Source organism: Phyllostomus discolor, chromosome 4 (assembly GCF_004126475.2).
Source record: "Phyllostomus discolor isolate MPI-MPIP mPhyDis1 chromosome 4, mPhyDis1.pri.v3, whole genome shotgun sequence".
Lineage (NCBI taxonomy): Eukaryota > Metazoa > Chordata > Mammalia > Chiroptera > Phyllostomidae > Phyllostomus > Phyllostomus discolor.
In genome coordinates, this window is record NC_040906.2 from 54,431,784 (window position 1) to 54,453,788 (window position 22,005).

The 22,005-nt window shown below is 40.8% G+C and overlaps 1 protein-coding gene across 2 annotated transcripts in view; it reads left to right on the plus strand.

Moving 5' to 3' along the window:
- The window catches only part of STK39 (serine/threonine kinase 39), a 274,172-nt gene that overhangs the window by 215,474 nt on the left and 36,693 nt on the right, over positions 1–22,005 (plus strand). For both annotated transcript variants that reach the window (XM_028510126.2, XM_036023351.1), the window contains 2 exons: positions 558–610; positions 4,744–4,812. In XM_028510126.2, the coding sequence (XP_028365927.2) occupies positions 558–610; positions 4,744–4,812 (122 nt within the window). The remainder of the gene's footprint in view (positions 1–557; positions 611–4,743; positions 4,813–22,005) is intronic.

Here is a 22,005-nt window from a genome sequence, read left to right on the forward strand (position 1 = left end):
AAATATTAACTACACAACACACTCCTTGTTTGGGGAGTTTGTTTGCATGATTTCATGTGGCGTGCTATCAGGAACTGTATTGCCACAACTGTGTTCTCTGTTTCAGTTTAAAATTAATTTGATAAAATATTAGTTTTCTCAGAAAGATATGAAAAATGTATTGAATATCATTTTATTAATCTAGAAGCTTCTGAAAGTTTGTTATGAAAAAAATATTGAATGTCATGTATTCTTAACTAAAAGCTTCTGAGATTTTCTATTATAAAATTATATTTAAGGTTACTAATTTAGTATAGATTTATAAAATGAACATTTTATTTTTGGAACTTTGTGACTTGAGCAGTTTTATATATATAAGGTACATTCAACCAATCAAACAAATATCTCCCTTTATTGTTGTCAAAACTGTCACTTTCAGTTGAGGACGTATTTGGACGTCACCCAAGGCTGTAAAATGTCATCTACATGTTAGTAGCACCTTGTACAAACTGTAATACATTTAGTTTGATTAAACTCTGTTCATTTTATCTTAATATGCTGTATGTTATGTGTTTCAGAAACTCCAGAAAGGAACTTAATGATATACGATTCGAGTTTACTCCAGGAAGAGGTGAGTTTTAACTGAAATTATTAATTTATTGCTACAAAGAACATTTCAGAAATTGATTACAAGCACATGTTTATAATTTGTTATTCAAAAAATGCTTTCTGTAAACACAAAGGAAAGAGGGAGGTAGAGAGGGAAGGAAGAACTTACGATTACTGTAGGGAATCCGTGCTGAACCTCTACTGCCTATATAAATTTCAGTGATATGTGCTACACTGTGTGTGTGAGTGTGTGTGTGTGTGTGTGTGTGTGTGTGAGTGTGTGTGTATAAATCAAGTACATTACCTCAACCATGAATGGAAGTACTGGTGTGGTGATGCAGGGCCTAAAGGATATTATTGTGAATGCAGTGAGAAGCATCTAGCAGCAGTTCTAAGGAGGGCTGAGCAGCAAACAGTGATGTCCTCTGTCCTCAGTCCAGAGTACACAAAATCTACATTAGAGAGTGTCTATGGCCTCTGTTTGCTGCAAGCACAACTGGTAGGGATAATGCCAGTGTTGTAGCTGAACACAGTTTTAGTATTTTAAGTAGTTACTAAAACAGCTTCAAGACTAGACTGGTTGCTTCTTCAGCTTCTGGATGCCTGGAAGGCCTAGAACCTGGCATATTCCTTGATATCTCTATCACCTGGAAAGGGGTGATTTTTGGTTAATTAATGGATAAGTAACATGTATGAACAGGCTTCAGAGACCACAAGACTAATTGTTTAACAAAAATTACTAGTTTTTACTCTGTAGTTTATAACCAAGACAACCTAGAGAAGTGAAAATAAGATGCAAATGCTAAGGCTCTGTTACCCCTGACCTCTGGCCTCAGATTTTTACGTACATGAAAGCAGCCTCGATGTCTGCACTGAGTATCTTTCTAAAATACGTCAGTCCCCTGCATTTGACTGTATTAATAGATAAACTAATAACATTTCATTTATTTTATGTGGTCTCCATGTAAATTTTGATTGATTAATAAATAAGTTGTATTTGCTAAAATTTTGCAAACCCCAAATTACAAGACTTTTTTTTTTAAATTGGCATGACATTGGTTAACTGCTTAAAAAACACGAACTCAGATGTTCACAGGAGCCAAAGTTAATGGTGGGGACTTCGGGAAACTAGAGAGGTTTGTCTAAATACATTCAAGTTCAGATTTTTAAAAACAACGCCAACCAAACAAAGTATGTCCCTGGGCCACACGTGTTCACAGACTCACTGGCTCTGATCTCTAGCCCTGTGTAAGCACAAAGATCTAATGATTCCCTGTTTATTTGAATTAAACTAACATTTGGAGCACCTTTTACAAAATCATATAAATAAGGCCAAAATGAATTTGCTAATTGATCTTTCCAGGAACATCCATCTCTGACAATTTAGAGTCAGTCTGTGCAATGGTACAGTGCTGGTTACTGTTACCAAAAAGCTATCTACAATATTTTGTCATAATGTAAAACTACTGACCAGCCAATGAATTGATAAAATCTGGTAATTACATAATAAATGTTTCAAGTACAATAAGTAAAAGAACAGATTCTTATTTTAAGGTTTGTTCTTTTCATCTGATTGTTTAAAATTGATTGTGGCAATAAAAATCAATTTTAATTTAAAGAGCCAACACAGAAATGAATTTCTGAGTGGAGGATATTTGGAGCTAAGACAGCCCTATCAGTGTTCCCTGGCCCTTTGTGCTGGCTTTGGCAGCCTCGTTTGTCTTAGTTAGATCAGGGGTCTCTGCTTTTGTTGCCCGGACAGAAGCCATAGCATTAGCTTCTGGATGATGACTGACCTTCCCTGGGCAGTGAGCACAGGCCCGTTAGTAACGGAAACATTGTGGATATATCACTGTACCTTTGTGATTGCTGATGCTGTCTGCACCACCGCTGTGCACGCACACCACAGGTGTGCTGTGTCTGAGCTGTGTGTATGCACAGATATGTGTATGTGGCTACGATATGTAGCTCACACCTGTCCAGTATTCTCTGTCCTCCTCTGAGGGCAGGCCCTTTATGTTTATTATGTCACTCTGTGCTCTGGAATCCAGAGCATATATGATTATTTAACTTGTTTACACATCAGGAATGTTAAGCATCTTAAAGAAAAATAAATTACCAATTACCTTCATGTTTCTGTTCTAACCTATTACTGATATATTACTTATGTGCATACAAAATAACTGCTTAATGGCACACACACACAAACATGGAACATTTCCATTTTTGGCCAGTTAGCACAATCTGTTTGCTATTTTAATATGATTCATTTGGTACCTAGGAGCCCTGAAAATAGTAGGAGGTGCTGTATACTTGAACTATTTGTGAATGTTATTTGCTTTGGTTCTGAGTGCTAGCCCTTAATATAGCTTTGATTATTCCATTTTTAACTACATTCCATGATTGTAGCTCCTTACTCAAGTGCAAGGTCTTACTGATACTTTGGAGATGACAGTAACACATTTAGATGCTTTAACAGATGATCAGTCGATAGAAAAATAATGACTGCCTGCTGCATGCCCTAGTGAGCCCTTCAATTCAATAGGCTTCTTTTCCTGAAGTTTCCTGTGGCATTCAGGAAGATGAACATTGTGAGGCTGAGTGTTCTAGCCGACTTCATAAGTCCAAAACACATTCAGAGTAGAACCTTTCATTATGCTACCAGAGGTTGCATGGTAGGGGATCATTCTGTTCCGAAGAGAATTTTATAAGGTGTTTTCTAGCGGTAAGGACAAGGCCTAAGATAAGCCTACCTAATATGAAATTTTATTGTTTATTAAGATCTCTATATTTTTATTTCCCATTTCCATTTTATTTTATTTTATTCATTATCAAATAGAATGAGTGAAATGATAGAATACCACAATTTCTTGGAAGTAGAAGAATATACATTGACTCTCAAATTTTTATTGGAGACTTGGGAATTCAGGCCACGTATGAAAGGGAGAGAGAGAGTGCACAAGAGTGTAAGATGCATCTCGGGTGATCTTTGCTGCTCCATCATCACCACAGGTTGTTTATTGAGTGATTACTATGCATCAGACACCAGGCTGAGCCCTTTAAAGCCCGAGAATTATGAAAAATATTTGTGCTTCCAGTTACATGCTTGCATGTGCGTGCATTTACACACAGTTACAAGATCTGAAACACAGATTAAGCAGGAAAAGCTGTGTTGAGCACAGCCTGTGGCATGGCAAGCTGCAGTTCCGCCTAGATGCTCATTAGGTTCAGCAGCTCTACTTGCACATTTTCCCTGACTTTAGAAGACACAAAGTTGAACATCTGTCTAGGTCGTTACTGGCTACTGAGCCGGTTTGTTTTTATTCGGCTACAGTTCTGGGTGTTTTTGAGAATATCAGAAGGCCATGGGGACCACATCCTCTCCCATATAAAAATTTAAGGGTTCATAACAGTTCTTTTGAGCACATTGCAGATTATTGATTTCTCTTTACAAGGTCTTCAAGCAGACTCCTCACTGTTGCCATGTGCATTCATAGCCTTTCAGTTAAGCAATTTCAGCCATATTCACTTGCTATAGGCTGTTCAACCCCATCGTTATGAGATCGCTAACTTCTGTCACTTACCACTGAGAACTAGATTTTTTTATTCGACCAAGTTTTCTGAGGACTCTGTTGCTATCAAGGGATGTGTGTTATGTCAAAGGAGTTTCCTACTAGCTTACATTTAAATAGCTCATCTTAATAGTCTGACAAACACACAGATGCTCGTACCAAATATAAGTTGTATCAAATGCTCCCTATTCAACCTTGGCTGTAAATTCTGATTCAGTAGCTGCTAATGATAGAAAAGGGTTGATGATGGCTGGAATTGACCTCAGAAAGGAAGGGGAGCCATGCCATAGGAGCCAGTTATGAGAAAACTTCTAGAGGTGCATCTGAGGGTTAATTTAGACAGCAGCCAAAGGACAAAAGTTTCTTCGTTCACCAACACTAAAACAATAATTTTGTATGACTTCTGTTGAATAAACAGCAAGATGCAAATTGTACACAGCAATGATTTTTCCTCCTGATAGAATCTGAATTATTGGATTAAAACACATGTGGGTAATTTTTGTAAATTAAAATATATTTTTACATTGTACTGGGTTGCTGATTTTTTTGGTTACTAATACATATTCATTTTGTATTTGGACAGATACGGCAGATGGCGTTTCTCAGGAGCTCTTCTCTGCCGGCTTGGTTGATGGCCATGATGTAGTTATAGGTAAATCATTTTTTAGTATGCAGTGTCGTTTTGTTGATGCCAAGTGGAAATGCATTTAGAAACAACAGCTTCATAAAAGGAATAATGTATTCTATGGATTTTGAACATTTCTCTTTGAATTCTCAACTTTAATGTGAAGGAAATAAGCATATTTAACAGTCATGTTTAATTTCCTTTTTAAAAAAAGCTTTTAATGTAATTCTGTCCCATTTATCTGGATGTGATTTAGCCAATAAGAAACTACACTTGTTGGAAATATAACAAAGAACCTAGAAGTAAGACCCAGAAGTCCATGATGTAGCAAAAATAAGATGCTGTAAATTCTGAGCACCAGAGCATGGAAACCCTGAGGTCTTTTCATGAAAGGTTCTCTGTTCTTGCTTTGCACACAGTTCTCATGAACTCAGATGCTAGTTTTGTCAGCCCTTAGCAAGGCTCCTTATAAAGTCTTAAGGTTGGACTTACAGATCATTCAGGCCAATTCTGTCAGTGTGGAGACAAGGAAACAAGTTCCTGCAGTGACTCGGGGGTTCACCCAGGCCACACTGCGGGGCTGTGGCAGACCCACTTCACTGTGAGACTGTGGTTCTTTCTGCCACTTCTAGAATCAGGGAACTTTATGGGGACAGGGAAGCCTAAATAACAGATACATGATAGGAGCAAGAATTCACCTGGTGGCCTCCGACAAGGCAAAGGAGGAAGAAAGCTGTAAGAAGCAGACACTGCCATCTAACAAAAAGGATAGCCTGATTCTACTTAGGGTGAGGGTGAATAGCTCCACATTCCTGAGCAAATTCTTAGTTATGAAGATTTTATAATTGCAATCTGTTGCTGGATATTCATAATGATGTCACTAAGTAATACGGATCAGTTAATATTATGTTAATGTTAATTATGGCATTATATTGTTAATTGTATTATCAATTATAATATTATATTAGAGAAATATGTATTATGATGAAACTTTCTTCAAAAATATTCAAATCAAAACCAATGCTGGAAATGAGTTGGGCCGCTTAAATGATACGTTTTAATGAAGAAACATCACTTACTCAAAAATAAGTCCTTCCCCAGTAATGCTGTAGTATGTGACTGAGAGGGAGCTTGAAGCAGATATACTCACCCATCAGAATAATTTCTCCCTGGAAACTATAACATAGGTCATTATAAAGTGAATTATTTTGTTTAAATCGAAGTACAGTCATACCTAAGTACCTGTTGGCTTCAGAACTTGTCAAACCCTGTACCTGTCACATTTTAACTAGAAAACAAATGTTTCAGCACTCCACTTGCTCTCCACTCAGTGTCCCCTCCTCTCACAATGAAATCGAGGTCAGTGTGTCGTGTCATGGTAGCTCAGGAACAGTTTGGTACTCACTGGCTGCGGCCCTTGTCACGCATTCCGGGATGAGTTAATGAGTACCCGACGTACCACTGTAACTGAGCTTTCAGTGGGAGATTTGAATTCTGGCTAAAGAACCAATATCTATATTAGATACTGGTTGTTTGTATATTACTGATATACAAACAATACAAATGTAAATTCATAAATACAAATTCATAAATACAAATTCATAAATGTAAGAATACAAAAATATCTTTGTTAATTAGAAAACATTAAACTTTTTCCCCATTAATTATATGTGAAGTATACACATTGATTTCACCAGGTAGCTCTTATTCCTCTGCCATGTGGTGTGTGTTTGAGGAGACAGTGAGGGATTTTAAAGGAAAGTGTGTCTCCTTATATATTCTTTCCTTCACACTTTAAAATCTTGTGAGGGCTCATGGCCAACAGAGTTTTAGCTAAGTTTTCTGAGCTGAGTAAAAAGGTCAGTTCAACTTTTGTGCCTACTATAGATTCCATATCACAGTTCTCTATGTTGCTAGTTCCTAGGTAAAATAATTAAAATAATCATCAAAAAAACTTCTTCTAAACAATTAATGTCTCCTATTGGGCTAGAAGTTGAGGATCAGATAATCTATCGATTTGAATTGATCCTGGAAGGTGATAGGGAACGCAGAGAATAAAAAAGATTCATGAGAAGATCTTAGGTCACATCTTTTTTTAAGCGTGGTCTTGCTTCAGGTCCTAGGATCAGATTTAGCGTACCTGTATTTGCCCCATGCTCAGTTGACTCCAAATTGAGGATTTGTTTTGGTTGTTGAGGGGTTTTTTTTGTTATTATGGTTGGTGTTGATTATTTTTAATTTTTATTAGAGTTGAGCTGACATATAATATTATAGTAGTTGCAGGTGTACAACATAGCGCATCAACGTGTATATTTAAATTTAAATGATGGTCGTTTCTTGTCTCCTGGGGGGGGGGGGTAGCTTGTATTCCTTACTTGATTTTCCTGCAGCAGTGGGTGATTTTATGTTAGTTGACTACTTAGCAAACATAAAATATATTCAGTTCTGTCTTCTCTCACCTACCTCAGCAATTCTCTGCTCCCTCCCTTGTCATCTCTTTCCCCTCCTACTGAATTTGTCCCATCAGCATATGAATAATTTTTCTCACATCCTAAAGCTCCCTCCTGCCTTGCCACCCCTTACAGCTAATCTCAAAAGAATTGCCCCCTGACTTCAATTCCTCTCCTACCATGTCTCTTGAACCCACTCCAGTCAGTCCTTGACCTCCTGTGTCCACACGACTTGTTCTTTCAAAGCTGTGTTGTGATAAAGCACTGCCTGGCAGGTGACATAAATGCAAAGGTGTGGCTAGAGTGGAGGGAGAAGTTAAGTGGCCCGTGAATGACTGCCATGTCCCTAAATGTAGAGGTTAATGCTTACTACTTGTCTTACTTGGCCTGTCAGTGGCATTGGGCACAGTTGACAATGCCTTCATCTGTGATAAATTTTTTCATTTGATTTTTAAGATTGTATCCTCTCTTTGTTTGCCCATTGTTCTGGTGTTTCCCTCTCAGTCTTTTTTTTTTGTTGGTTCCTTCTCATTTCTCTCACCTCTGAATATTGTCATGCAAGGACTCTTTCTTTGGATCTTCTCCTTTTCTCTAATCCCTTACTCCCTCACAATTCCATCTAGTTTCATGGGACTAATGCCTCTCATTCTCTGTCTCCCAGATTTACATCTCCAATTCATACCTCTCTTGAATCCCGGGCTTATATCCAGCTCACTGTTTGGTATTTCCACTTAGGAGGCTAATAGGCATCCTGGATTTAATTAACATCTCCAAAACCCAGGCCCTTGGTTTCCTCGGAACCTGTCCCTCCAATAACCTTGCACTCTAGGTTGATGGCAGCTCCATCTTTCCAGGTGCCGCAGCCTAAAACCTACGAGTTGTTCTTAATTTTTCTTTCTCTCTTACTCCAAATCCAGCTTATCCGAAGGTACCTGTGATCCAGCCATTACTCACCATCTTTCTTCCTGTCCTATTTGAAGGCCCTCTCATCTCTCAGCTGAATTATTGCATTCATCTCTTCACTGGTCCCCCTGCTTCTGTCCTTGCCTCCCTTCAGCCTGCTCCCATCGCAGCAACCAGAGAGATGCAAGTAAAGAATAAGTTACATGTATAAGGCCACATAGTGTCATTCCATTTACATGAAGTGACCAGAATATGGAAATCCATAGAATGAGAAAGTAGATTAGTGGTTGCCATGGCCTGAGGGACAGGTGGGAAAGGGGAGTGACCAGTAATGGGTATGGGTTTCCATAGCAGGTGATGAAAATGTTCTGGAATTAGAAATGGTAGTGCTTACACAACCTTCTGGCTATGTTAATGCCCGTGAACTGTGCACTTTAAAAGGGTGAATTTTATGACACGAGAATTGTGTCTCAAGGAAAGTAAGCCGGATCACATTAGTGCTTTAAATAAAACCCTCTCACGGCTTTCCATCTCCTACAGGATCTGTCCCCTGTCTCTTCTCACATCTTTTCCTCTCTTCTTCTCCCCCTCGCTTTGTACCCCAGCCACTCCGGCTTTTGTACTTCCTATTCCTTCTGCAGGGTGCTCGTTCCCTGGGTATATCCTTGTGTCTCCTGGTGCTTAAACCCTGCTTCTCAAAGGGGCCTTCCCTGCCCAGGCTAGTTAAAATCACCACCCATCCCAACACTTGTTAGAGATCAACTCCACTTTGAAATACATGGATCTCATAACATTTACTTTAGAAACAGACTGTGTGGAATACAGGATTACAGTGTTTTAAGACACTTACCTCCGAGAGTGAGGAAACCCAGTAGCATTTAAAAATGTGAAATGCTTTCACTTGACAAAAGCTGTGCATGAAAACTCCAGTTCAGCCTATTAGAACACTGGCTTATGAAGGTTTGAGTGATTTCTTTTGTATGTGCTTTTTTTTCAACTTTCATACTATAAAAGAAGTAACATTTAAATAGATTAAAACCCCTTTTTTTCCATTAGAATTTTCTCTTGAAGTAAATGCTTAAGGCAACATGAAAAACCTGGTAAAAAACAATAGTGTATGTTACGGAGCAGTGAATGTTATGACTTTTACTATAATGTAGCAAACACTACAAAAAAAACCTTCAGCAGCCAGCTCCAGGGTGACCTGCCTTTGGCGTGTGAACCGCTGCAAAGCAGAGTTTGGCTTGAGAAGGCCCTGGTGCAGTGATGCTGAGTGAGTGCTTTTGTGCGGGAGCAGAGCAGTGTAGCAATTCAATGCAGTGGGTATAGACTCTTTGGGGGCTAAAAATATAGTTTTCCTCCCACCTTCTAAATTCTTCTAGCTGGGCTAATACTCAGATTAACAGAGACAGATTAACAGGAGAAAACGTCCAAAGTTTGTTATATGAATGCCTGTCCGGGGAAGCCACATGAATGAGACCCGAAATGTACTGTGCAGTTGAGGCTTATATGCCATACGGACAAAGGCAAAAAAGGGCAGGGCTCTGGAATTTCAAAGGGGAAATAGGCAGTTTACAGGTAGCCGAGACAGAGCTGAGCAGGTGGCTAGAGAAATTCCTGCTAGGCAACCTGGAAACAACGGGATGCTGAGGTCAGTCCAGCTGGGCCTCTGCTGGGACCCTTCCTATCTAATGCTGAGGTGGGCAGGCTAAGATTTCTTTCCCCAGGGAGGACTTTCCATCTTAGCTTCTTAGGCGAGAAGCAGGGAAGGTTAAAGGCTCTTTCTGAGGCTTTTGTTTTATAATAACCAGCTTAAAATCAATATCCCAAAAGGGATATTGGGGAGGCACATTTTGGGGAGGGAAAACTAGTCTCTAACTGAAATCATAAACCTCCTTCAGTTGTGCTTAAATGCAGCACCACCCTGGGGAGAAACAGGACATGTTATTAGGCCTTGTATAAAATGGAAACTGATAAGGTTGGTAAGGCCCTCTGAATGCATGTTTGTTTAAAAAAATTAGTGAACTTTGCAAGATGCAAAACTTCATGATGTGCATGTAGAGGGACCCTAAGGAGGACTGATACAGTGAAGCAACAGAGAAACTTATTTTCTTTGCCTCCCAGTGAAAAAACACCAGTCAGAAGTTTTCTCTGCAATATAGCCACAGAGGAGAAAAACAAAACTCATCTACAAAAAAACACCAAAGTTCTGAATTTTATTCAGGCTTTGTGATACATAATATTTTTTAGTTTCTCTTGAATCAATGTTAGAACTTCAGGAAAAGGAAGGAACACCTACAGGTGTTTTCCTCGTTGCCTGGCCTGTCCACAAGCTCCTGCAAAGCTGCTGGGCTCCCATCTGCATCACCCCATCCAGGAGCCAGGGCGCTGCAGTGAGTGAATGCGGGAGAGGAAGCCCCCTGGCAGCTGCCTTCCAGAGAAGCGCCTACCAACTGCTCTTTGCTCGGTTTTTACATCACCATTTCCTGGCTTTGTAACGACATATGTCTATTTTTTTCCCTTCAAGGGGAGTTTAGAACCAGATGTTGGCATTTCTATTTCCTGACAAGGGAGCTGTGTTTCTGCATTCATTTGTATAATTTTCCTCCGATGGATTTGGAGCCCAGCTGACTCGTGATCACTGCACTGGAAGCTGACATTAGCTGTAGATGTCCTCATAAAGTCTGTCAGTGACTTCTGAGATCCGGTCCCTGTCCCTGGTGTGTTCTATCACTGCTCACGGGCAGTTCTGTTCAACACCTGTCTGCCCTTTAAGATTCACATGAATGCCACCTCTGTGAAGCCTTCTCTGATGCTTGCCCTCTCCCTAACAGATTCTGAAGGACATCTTTTTTGTCTTGAATGCCAGAGAACTGTATTTTCACCTTTTTTAGTGGCACATGGCTTTCATCCTACTGTCCTTCCTGGTGCCCGTCTTCTGTGTGTGTGGAGGTTGAGAGAGCCTTTACAGCAGGCCTGTCTCCTGTTTTATTCTGTTCTTCACCATCCTTGCCACACGTACGCACTTACTGCTTAGCCTATGCATAAATGAATGCCTTTAATTCCATCTAGCAAACTGAATACTGGAATAGTTCATGAATTGATGATTTGGGTGATACAAAGTTGCATGCTGTCAAAGCTGAACAGTAATTCACTGTGATTGATTTTCTCTCTCTCTCTCTCTCTCTCTCTCTCTCTCTCTCTGCCCCTCCTTCCCTCCCTCCCTCCCAAACTGACTCTCCACATGCCTTTTGAATCCTGCCTCTTGGGAAGGAAGGGTAGTTGGTGTAGAAGGCCTCTGTCCTCTGGTGCTTACTGAAGTTACACAGTGTTTGTCTCAGTTTGGACTGTGAGATGCCTGCATCAGAATCTCATCTTGGATCCTTACTAAAAACACACATTTCTGGGTTCCAGCCTAGAACCCAGAGGAGGAACTCTGAGAGTCTTGGCATAGAGTGTGGAAATCTGCATTTTGAATGAGCATCTAGGTGATCTTTATACCCAAGAGATAATCTGTGGCCACTTCTTTAGTTTCTGCTTAAAGTAAATTTTGGAGATTGTTTTATGTTTTAGCTCATTTTATCATCCATTATCTTCTTTCTAATTTTGCTGTTTTCCTTTGTGTTTTTTTTTTTTTTTGCTTTACTTGATTGTCTTCTCTCTTTAGGAATTTATTTTAAAACTGTGCCAGGTGACTTTTTAAAACTGTGTGTGTGTGAGTGGTGTAGATGTGTGTGTGAGAGCGTCATCACTGGCGTACATTTTTACCATAACGAGCCATCACGGTTTCATTAAAACGGTATTGATGCTCAGGGTGCTGTAGACCCTGCAGGTGGCCTTTGGTGTTTGTATTTCTATATAACAGTAAAGTATCTTCGGGTTCTGGCATACGCCGGCAATAGAATCTTCGCTCATTTGTGAGCATATGGCTGGATGTGCGAATGCTTTGTTCCCTAGCTGTAGTCAGGACATTTAAGTCGGTTGTGAGTGATCCAGGATTTATTGACCAGCAGTGCGCTCTTGCAAATGAAAGGCTTGGAAAAGAGTGAACTTATTCTCTCTCTCTCTTATATTCAGTTCAGTGATTATGCTGTGATGTTTACTGAGGTTTAAGTTCACTGAAGAAAAACCTTCATGCACAAAATAGTGTCTCTGTTACACAACTATACTATGATTTTTAAATGGTGACATTTTTTGTTTTGGGGGGGATTTTTGTTTTTGAGGAAGAAAACTTTAAGAAGCCCTTTCTGGGTTTAGACAGGCTCAGGGTTAGTTGAATGATATCAATAAATACAGTCAAGTGATTGCTGATTAAAAGTTGTCTGAATGTTAATTTTAATAGTTTAGGGCACTGGGAACTAGAAGTGGCTTAGGACCCCTATACTGATTACTTTTCTTATCTATTTTTAACCGAAATAAATATTGAACAGTTTAATGTGGCACAGGGTTATCATTTTCAAAAATGTGCCACTACTCCTGGTTTCCCAAATATCTTTTTTCCTTAAAAAATGTTTTTATTGAAGTATTTATTCCTTAAATAAGAAAATTTAATATTAATTTGAATATTAGAAATTAGAACAATAAAATAAACAGATTAGTAAACAATTATTCTAAAATGCTTACAAACAACAGCCTAGACTATCTACTATAAAAATACCATGTGAAACTACCATTTCTAGGTGAATTAAAGCAGTTGAACTCTGTGGAGAGGTGATAGAATCACACACAGCGCTGCTGTGTAAATAGCCAAAGAGCTGTTTGCTCTGTGAAGTGCTGGGGACAAGGCCTGAATAAATGTGCAGAGAGCTGGCTCTCTCCTGTGTGCACCGTGTTCCTCCTCTTTCTCCCCCTCTCTTTCTCTCTTTCTGTCTCTCCCCCACCTCTCTCTCTGTCTCTGTCTGTCTCTGTCTCTGTCTCTCTCTCTCTGTCTCTGTCTTTCTCCCCCCATTCATTAAGTTGATATTAATAGCCTAAGGGTTAATGACATATGTTTAAGTTTATTCGATTGCAACAGAAAGACAGATGAACTAAAGTAAAATATAATTCTTGTTTTAAAGAGCGTGATTGTTATGATATGGTGACCATATTCCCCTGACCTGCCAAATTCAAGGCAGTTAAACGAAGAAATGTTTTCCTAACAAACCGTCAGAAGCTAGAATAAGCTGCCCCCTCCTTTGATTGAATCCACTGCCAGCCCCAGCTCCAGCCCCCCCACTCGGCCCCCCACACTTACTTATGGGCCAGTTCTAATGGCAAACGGTCGACTATCCAGATCAGAGTTGGCAGAACTGTTTATAAATACATTCTGATTTTGGGGGTAGGGGTCCATTCAAAATTACCTTTCCAAATGTGAGCAAATGTTATTTCCAGGAAGTTCTAGAAAGCAGAAAATAACATCTGTAATTTCCCCAAAGGTGATCTCAGTTTCTGTGTTACACGATTATGAATCAGTGCAGCGGAAAACTACACTGTAAGCCCCGACTTTCTAATTAACTTTGTCACTTTTTATTTAGTTAGGAGTTATGGATCCTCTTTGAAACCATTGCAATAGCGAGACTCCAGTTTAATCTCTATTTAATTTCACTTGCATGGAACTAGAGCTTAGCTAGGACATTTGTCTTAGGTATTCACTGAGTCAATAGAGTCTTGCTTTTCTCAATTCAAATTTTTCTGCTTTAATTTTTCATCTTTCTTTTAACCCTAGAATCAGATATGCCTTAAGATTACACTCAGTCCGGCCAAACTTTCTGACTGCAGAATTTGTAATTTATTGTATAAACCCCAAATCAGTGTTCCCTACATGTAACAAGAGAATATCTTTGCATGGAAGTAAAGGAGGTTTGTCTGCTGCAGGAAACCTAGTGTCTGATAATACACATTTTTGTCGCACTACCAGGTATGTAGGATTTAAATTCAATGGCTCTTTTTCTAAACAGTCTGCCCCAGTAGAGGACAGCTCTGTCTCTGGCTATGGTTATAGTGCACACACATGTATGTGCACATGTGTGCTCTCCCACTCCAGACGTCTCCGGGCTTCCCTGAATTGTGACTATTCCATTAGTAGTACAATATCACAGACATAAGTAGATGCCCAGTTGTGCTTGTTAATGGATTGACAGGTAGATCTAATTTCAAACCAAATTTCTCTGCTGGGTTTTTTCTTTTTACACTCTATTAGATGAGATAAAAGAGAAGTCATTGCCTTATGTAACAGAAAATAGAACTCCTGGTTTACCAAATATAAAAAGAATTCTAAAGTAAAGAAACAAAATTAGGTTAACATTTTTGATGCAATAAGCTTATCACTATTTGTGGCTTCATATCTAATTATAATCTTAAATTTGATCCTGTATCTTGCATTAGGTTAACATTTTTTTAAAAAGCAAAGAGGACCTTTTGGCCAACCCTAAGAAAACTCACTTCTTCATTTTACGCTCCTTAACTTTAGCATCCCAAAAGAGTATGAGAATGCTTTCACCCCATGTTTATTTGAAGGCAAGAGAGGCCCCGAGTGGTCACGTGCTTGAGAAACATGTCGTTCCATTGCATCCAGTTGTGTTCTTGAGAGAATGTGTTTTAGAAGTAACCACCACACCGTGTAACTCAGGGCAGGCATTCCTTAAAAGCAGGTGTTCTGGGAGGCTTCCACGTCAGATGAGCTGCAGGACCACCTAGCAGGAGTTTGCAGTCAGGAAAGCCCTTGGAGAGCTGTGGGTGCAAACTTCTGGGCCTGGCTCTGTGCACCTTCTGGCCAGGGTATGGGGACACTGTGGCAGAAGGTAAAGAAGGAGCTGTCTGTTAAACTGGGAGGCAGATTTTTTGGGGGGTCTAATTTTTAATAGCAAAATACTTTAATCTTCACCCTTGGGGAACTTGGTCAGCCATGAGAAGTTTGTTAGTTGAAATGAGGGTAGGAGATTTAAAGTATCTTTTCAGTAATAGACCCCAGGAGGTCTAATTTATAACAGATTTTGAGACTTCTTACCAGTTTGTGATTGTTACCTGGTCTTAAGAAACTCAGTGTTCTCTTGGCTCACTTCTTCATTGGATGGAGGGATCTGGGGTCAGAATTCTGCCAAGTCTCTACACTCGCTCATCTGTGTGTGATACTCAGGGTCAGAAGGACAAGGAAGGACTTGAAAATTGCTTAGGCACTAGGCTTGCTCTCCAGCCCTGTGAGCTGACTATTAATTCCTCACATATCCTTCTCACTGCTTTGCTTCTAATGCTTGTCGTTGTCAGTGGAACTGAGAGATAAGGTAAGAATGGCATACACTAGAAATTTAACATCTAATAGAAAGGTAGAATACAGATTAAGGGACTTGATTTAGACAGCACTACTCTTGGGAAGTAAAAAATTGCTATAGATTATTCTGACTAATGGGCTTCTCAACTGCTGGCATGGTAGACTTGCTAGAGCTCTCAGGATTTCTTTTAAAAAATTGTCTTTTCTATTTAGTGCTTATGAAAATTGTTATTAGGTAAGAAATGGGTATGAGAAATTAATTTTTGTTATTTTTTCCAGGTTGGATTATTGATGTCAAAAATATAGAACCTTGCACTTAATATAACTCTAAAGCGGTTTCATATGGCTAATTAGCAATAATTAAATATAACAGTTTAGGCTTTTTTTGATATAATCTAAGATACTCAGGCTGTTCAAATGTCTACTGACTAAATGGTCCTTAGCCAATTATAAGATACTCCCCTGGAATATTACTTTCCCAAAAGGATGTGTCCTGAAGTCATTTTGTCAGTGCTGGTGGGCTCCCCAGGCCCCCTGTGTTCCCTGCCGAAGAGACTGCTGGGAAAATGCTTGCCCGGGTCAGCTGCCAGCATGAGGGACCCAGTGCCCACGGCAGTGGTGCCACTTGCACAATGTCCTGGGGCGCTTCCTTCTCCTAGGGGGCCAGAGTGGTACTGGCTTTATTGCAGAAGTGGTCAAAAGGGCCCTCTACCACACTTTGTCACCCAGGCCCCGGAGCTGCCCTGCTCCAGTTATTCAGTGAGTGAAGTATCTAATCGCCCACAGCGCACCAGGTGAAGGAAGCACACAGGGTTCTTGCCCTTCACGAAGCGTCCAGTCTAACAGGAAATGCAGGCATCAGGTAAGGTAGTACCCAGGTATAAGTGAAATTACAAATAGCGAGAAGTGCTTAAAGGAAAAACAGTGCAATAAAGACAGTAATAAATGGGGGGTCCTCAAACTCAAGCGCAGGGTCACCCCTCTGAGGGAGGAACGTCTGAGTGAAGCCTTAGAGTTAGCCTGGCCGTGCTGGGTAGAGGCACAGCGTGTGCAAAGATAGTAAACTTGGGAAAAGGTGACCGGTGTGGCTAGAACAGGTGAATGAGGAGTGGGTGGCCTGAAATGTAAGACCAGGCTGAAAGCCGGGGCCACATAGTGTAGGACCTTGTAAATAGCCATTTGCCATAATGCCTTGTGAAAGCTAAGTCCTGGTCATTCAGTTTCAGTTGAATCTCTGTGGGTGAAGTATAAATCTGGTACCTTCCCTTTTATGCAATCAAAGAAAGCAAGTTAATGCCTCCTTTAGCCTCATTCATTCTGCTGATAGTCTACATATGCAGTGTACGTGGGCTCAGACTCCTTTGCTGCCCCGCCTTCAGTCCTGGTTGAGTGAGAGGAGCAGGAAGCACAGAAAGACAGGACAGTAGGCTGGAGGGACTGGAAAAAATAAAAGCTGAAATGATGTTTCCACATTCTGGGTTCATTTAAATTCAAGGACATTGAAAAGTGACTTGTATTTTAATGTTTGGGGACCAGGAGAACTTCAGAAATACCTTCCAATAATTCTGAATCCAATTATTGTATCAAAAGGAAATTAGGATTCCTAGAAAGGCTAGAATTTGGACATTAATTGCAGGCATTTTCTTTATATTAATTGGTACCCAAAAGGCCTTCACATATTCCCAAAGAGGATGGAGTATATTTTCCACTCCATAACATTGCCTTATTATTCCCATACAAGTGATGGTGCGGGTTAAGGTAACACTTGCCACTTCAGAGTCATTAATTGCAGTTGAATTCAGTGAATTTTCTTTCAGAAAGTAAGACTCTAATGACCCAAGTCAAAGGAGGCATTCCAGTGGCGCCACATTCAGAGCGCAGGCCTAGGAAAATGGGTTCTTGGTTAGCTTGCCTTCGCTCTAGCGAACCGGAGGGAGAGCCGGGACTGCGTTTTCTCCCAGTCGTGATTTCTGGAGTGTTGGTAACCTCACAAAGCTCCCCACCCCCCATAGTGCTAGTCATTCCTTTTTATACCCTCCCTTTATTGGCTTTATTCTTTATGCAACACCGTATTTCTAGGAAAAAAGACAGAAATCACTATACAGGACTCTGTGTAAGCTCCATTACTACACGGGCTCCATTAGCTGACATCTCCTGTAGTTATTTTAAAAACTGATTTCAGATTGATTGGTTATTGGTACATTTTAGCACAATCATTATTTATATGTCTCTTGAGTGGCCATGTGGCTTTCCACATTGTTTGCTGCTTTTTGTGGTTAAACTGACAAAACATTCCCCATCTTGTTTCTTAGACTCTCAAACTCTGGAACCTGTTGAGACCTTGAGGTGCAAGGAAGGAGTGCCACCTTTAGAACCAGACTCGGGTTCAGGTCCCTGCTCTGGCCGCTAATGGATGTGACTTTGAGGTTACTTAATCTCTGGAGGCCTCCTTTCTTCTTTACTCCTGGACTGGCCCCCCGCAGAGCTGTTTTGAGTCTGTCAGTTAGGTGAGGTGGTTAGTGTAGCGGCAGGGCTGTAAGGCACTCAGTAAGTGGTAGTGATTCCCTCTTCCTATTTTGGAGTCAGTTCATCTGGCCTCCTATCCAAAGTAAGATCTCTTCTATGAAATACTGGTCAGAGGAGGGAGGGCAGCTTGTGGTTTCTCCAATGAGAGGAGGCTCGGGTCCACGGAGGCAGACACTGCACGTGGGGAGAGCGAGAACGACCGAAGCACTGGAGTCCCTGAGATTGACCGTGTTTGCCTCACCCTCCTCCATGCTGGCAGCCGGCTTTCTTTCTCCTGTTAGGCCCCTCTCTCTGGCCCCAGCAGTGTTCGGAAGTGGTACAAAAACAACAAAATGAAAACAGACACTTGGAACTAGGTAACTGGGTCATTGACCCTACCAAACAGCTTACTTGTGTTCAGCTAGGAAGGGACTCAAGGGGCACCTCCTTGTCAGGTTTTCTGCCTGCTTCCCTGTGGCCGAAATCACCTTTTCTTCTGTCCAGGAGGGATGCTGAACATGTGTGTGCTGCTTGGCCTGAGAAGAGAGGTCCCAAGAGAAATGGGAATTCCCTTGTCCTCCTGAGGCTCACCTTTTGAGCTCTACTTTCTTAGCCAGTGATTTACCTCTTTCTCTCTCACCTAGTTTTGTCACTGAAAACATCCCCCTTTCTCTGATGCTTGACAACAGAAATGTCTGTTAGCTTCAGGGAGTTTACACCCCTATCTCAAGGAAGCTCACAGCTTTTCCCATGGAATGTGGCTGTGCTCATCGGCCTCCACAGGACAACCCAGACGGAAGGCAATGCAAAAACCCTAGATTTTTACAGGGGAATAGCCAACCTCCGTGAACTTGACCCACCAAGTCGAGGGACACTGTCAGTTCCCTCTGAGAAATACACGGGTGGTGCCCAGGGCACACAGGCTGCTCACTGCCGAGAAACAACACTCGTGTGTCTCCTGAGTGCACCCCCATGCCTGTCCCCACCAGATGTGGTCTGTGTTCAACGAGAGTTTGTTCCCTAATTGGTTTATGCAGGCTTACAGCTTATTAAAATTATATCGTTTAAATTATTAATAAAACATGAGTTCAAAAATGAGTTGTTTCTTAAAAAAAAAAAAACCGAATAGGATGCTCTAGGAAATCTAATGATGAAGGCAGATTGTTAAACAGTTGTTAGATTAGGTATGGAATGCATAAAAATAAAGAGATTTTTAAAATCTAGGGCTTTTTAAATGGCCATAAACCTACATACAAGATTGGTAAATAAATGTACATTAATATAATTTCAGGGAAAACATTAAATTTAAGGTTGATTTCATCACAGTTTTATATTCCCTTGTTTAAACTGCCTTTTCACATGAAATAGGCAGATACAGCTGCCCGTTCCATCAGAAAAGAGAGTTTCCTCTGTAGCTACACACAGAATCAGCTGCATAATCTGCAGGGCCCAGTGTAAGATGAAAATGCAGGGTCCCTCGTTCTAAAATAAATAAGAAATTTCACTCTGGCTGGTGTGGCTCAGTGGACTGAGCGCCTGCCTTCGAACCAGAGGATTGCCGGTTTGATTCCCAGTCAGGGCACATGCCTGGGTTGGGGGCCAGGTCCCCAGGAGGGGACATGCGAGAGGGAACCGCACATTGATGTTTCTCTCCCTCTCTGTCTCCCTCCCTTTCCCCTCTCTAAAAGTAAATAAATACAATCTGTTTTAAAAATAAATAAAATAAATGAGAGTTTCAAAGGGTAGCAGCAGAGTATTAAAGCAAACCCAAAGCCCTTCTAAACCTGGAGTCCTGTGGGTCTGTGCAGGCTAAAACCCGTGCCAGCCGATGCAGGGGCTGGGGAGGAGCGGTGTTCCGGGTGTGACCCAGCTCTCTGGCCAATGTTAGCGCCTAAGAGCTTCCCCTTGTGGGACACAGTGCTCATTGCTGAATTGCTGGTCAAAGGTTTTTGTACTGAGTCAAATCCCCTCTCCGAATCAGTGCAGAACATAACTAATCTCTTTTTCAAATATTTAAAACTGCCAAAGCTTCTTCCTATTTCCTCCTCTTACTCAACTTTCTTGGGTGGCAAAATAGTTCTTTAAACCACCTTCAGATCTCATCTCTCTTGATGGTCTCTAGCCTTTCTGTGTCCTTCTGAAGGATAGTGCCCATCACCAGTGTACACAGGCGCCCAGGTCCTAACGTGATACGGGGGTTGCAAAGCCCAGGGTCCTTGTTCAGGGCAGGAGCGCTGCACTTCCACTAATGGCATCAAATGCTGTAAGAATGTTGGAGAATATAGATATCTTTTCTTATACTGAACTTATTATTAGCAAAGAAAATGATTTACACTGTTAAAGTTTCAAGTGTTTTATTTTGAAGTAATTCAAATTTAAAGAAAAGTGTAAAATACTATGGGCTTACACACTTATTATTGGGATTTCAGTGTTATTGACATGTTTGCTGCAGATCACTCCCTTTCCCACACCCCCTTTTAAAATCTTTTTCCCAGCTGGTGCTGTTTCGCCAGTGTACTCTCACTCTGTAGAGTTGAGGTTTTTTTTAAAGATTTTATTTATTTATTTTTAGAGAGGGAAGGGAGGGAGTGAGAGAGAGAAACATCAATGTGCGGTTGCTGGGGGTCATGGCCTGCAACCCAGGCATGTACTCTGACTGGGAATCAAACCTGCGACACTTTGGTTCACAGCCCACGCTCAATCCACTGAGCTATGCCAGCCAGGGCCTAGAGTTGAGTGTTGTGACCTGAAGTCTTTCACTTTGTCTAAAATTATTTCTCTTGTTTGGGTCTGTTCAGAGTCTCTCTAGCTGTACTGGAGACTTCTTCCCAAGGAGTTCTGAAACCAGCACTCTGGCACAATTTTTAAGTTTATTAAAATACTATGAAATGAACTTTGAAAGCATTATGCTAAGTGAAGGCAGCCAGATACAAAAGGTCACACATTATGTGAAATATCCAGAGTAAGTGAATCCATGGAGACTGACAGCAGACTACCAGTTGTTGGGAGCTGGGGGATGGGTGGTGGTGGTAGGGTAGGCAGTGACTGCTTGATGAACAGGGGCTTTCAGAGAGATGGAGATGCTTTTGGACTGGGTCGAGGTGCTGATCATACCACATTTTGAATGTACTCAATGTCACTGAATTTTTCACTTTTAAATCATTTTATGTTATTTAAGTGTCATCTCAAAAAATTTTGTGAAATGGTATTAAAATATTTGAAATTTAGCATTGTATATATGTATTGGAATCAGTATTGTTGATATTTCTTTACCAGTAACTGTTTATGAATATTGTTTACTGCACACCCAACCTGAAGTACTACGTTTCCTTGGTTGGGGGAAGATGGTTATTGACAGTGTAGCAGTCCTTGCAGACATACAGTGTTTGAAATGTTACATGAAGTTCATGTAACTATACTATACTATACTATAGTATACTGCTCACAGTGGTGGAAAAGTCTGTAACTTTTTAGCAAGGCTCTGGGTCCTGGTGTGTACTTTCTTGCCTTTTCCCTAAGCTGCCCACAGGCTGGTGTGAGACTGCACTCCAGAATGACAAATGAAAGCGGCCATGTCAACCCCAGAAGTTTTCCTGTGGGGAGATGCCAAAGGACTGTCTGTCGGACAGAACTGTAAACATTTCTCCATTTGTATTTTGCCTATTAACATTTCTTTCCAAATAAAATACATTATTCTTGCCCTGGCCAGTGTGGCTTGGTTGGTTGTAGCATTGTTCCATAAACCAGAAGGTCGAAAGTTTGATTCCTGGTCAGAGTACAAGCCTAGGTTGCAGGTTCGGTCCCTGGTAGGAGTGAGTACAAGAGACAACTGATCGATGTTTGTCTCTTGCATCGATGTTTCTCTCCCTCCCTTCCCCTATTTCCAAAATCAATAAGCATGTCCTCAAATGAGGACAAAATGTATACATATATATTATTCTTAGGGCAGATTATGCTGCTTTAAGAAACTAATAAGAAGATAAGACAAAGGGAATAGTTTCTTCTGATTGTGTATGTTGTAAATAGGAACAGAATCAATGCCTATCAGAAAACCACAAGGGGAAACTTGGAGACTTTGAATGATTCTCCAGGAGAACGTACATTTTAAGCTGGAGT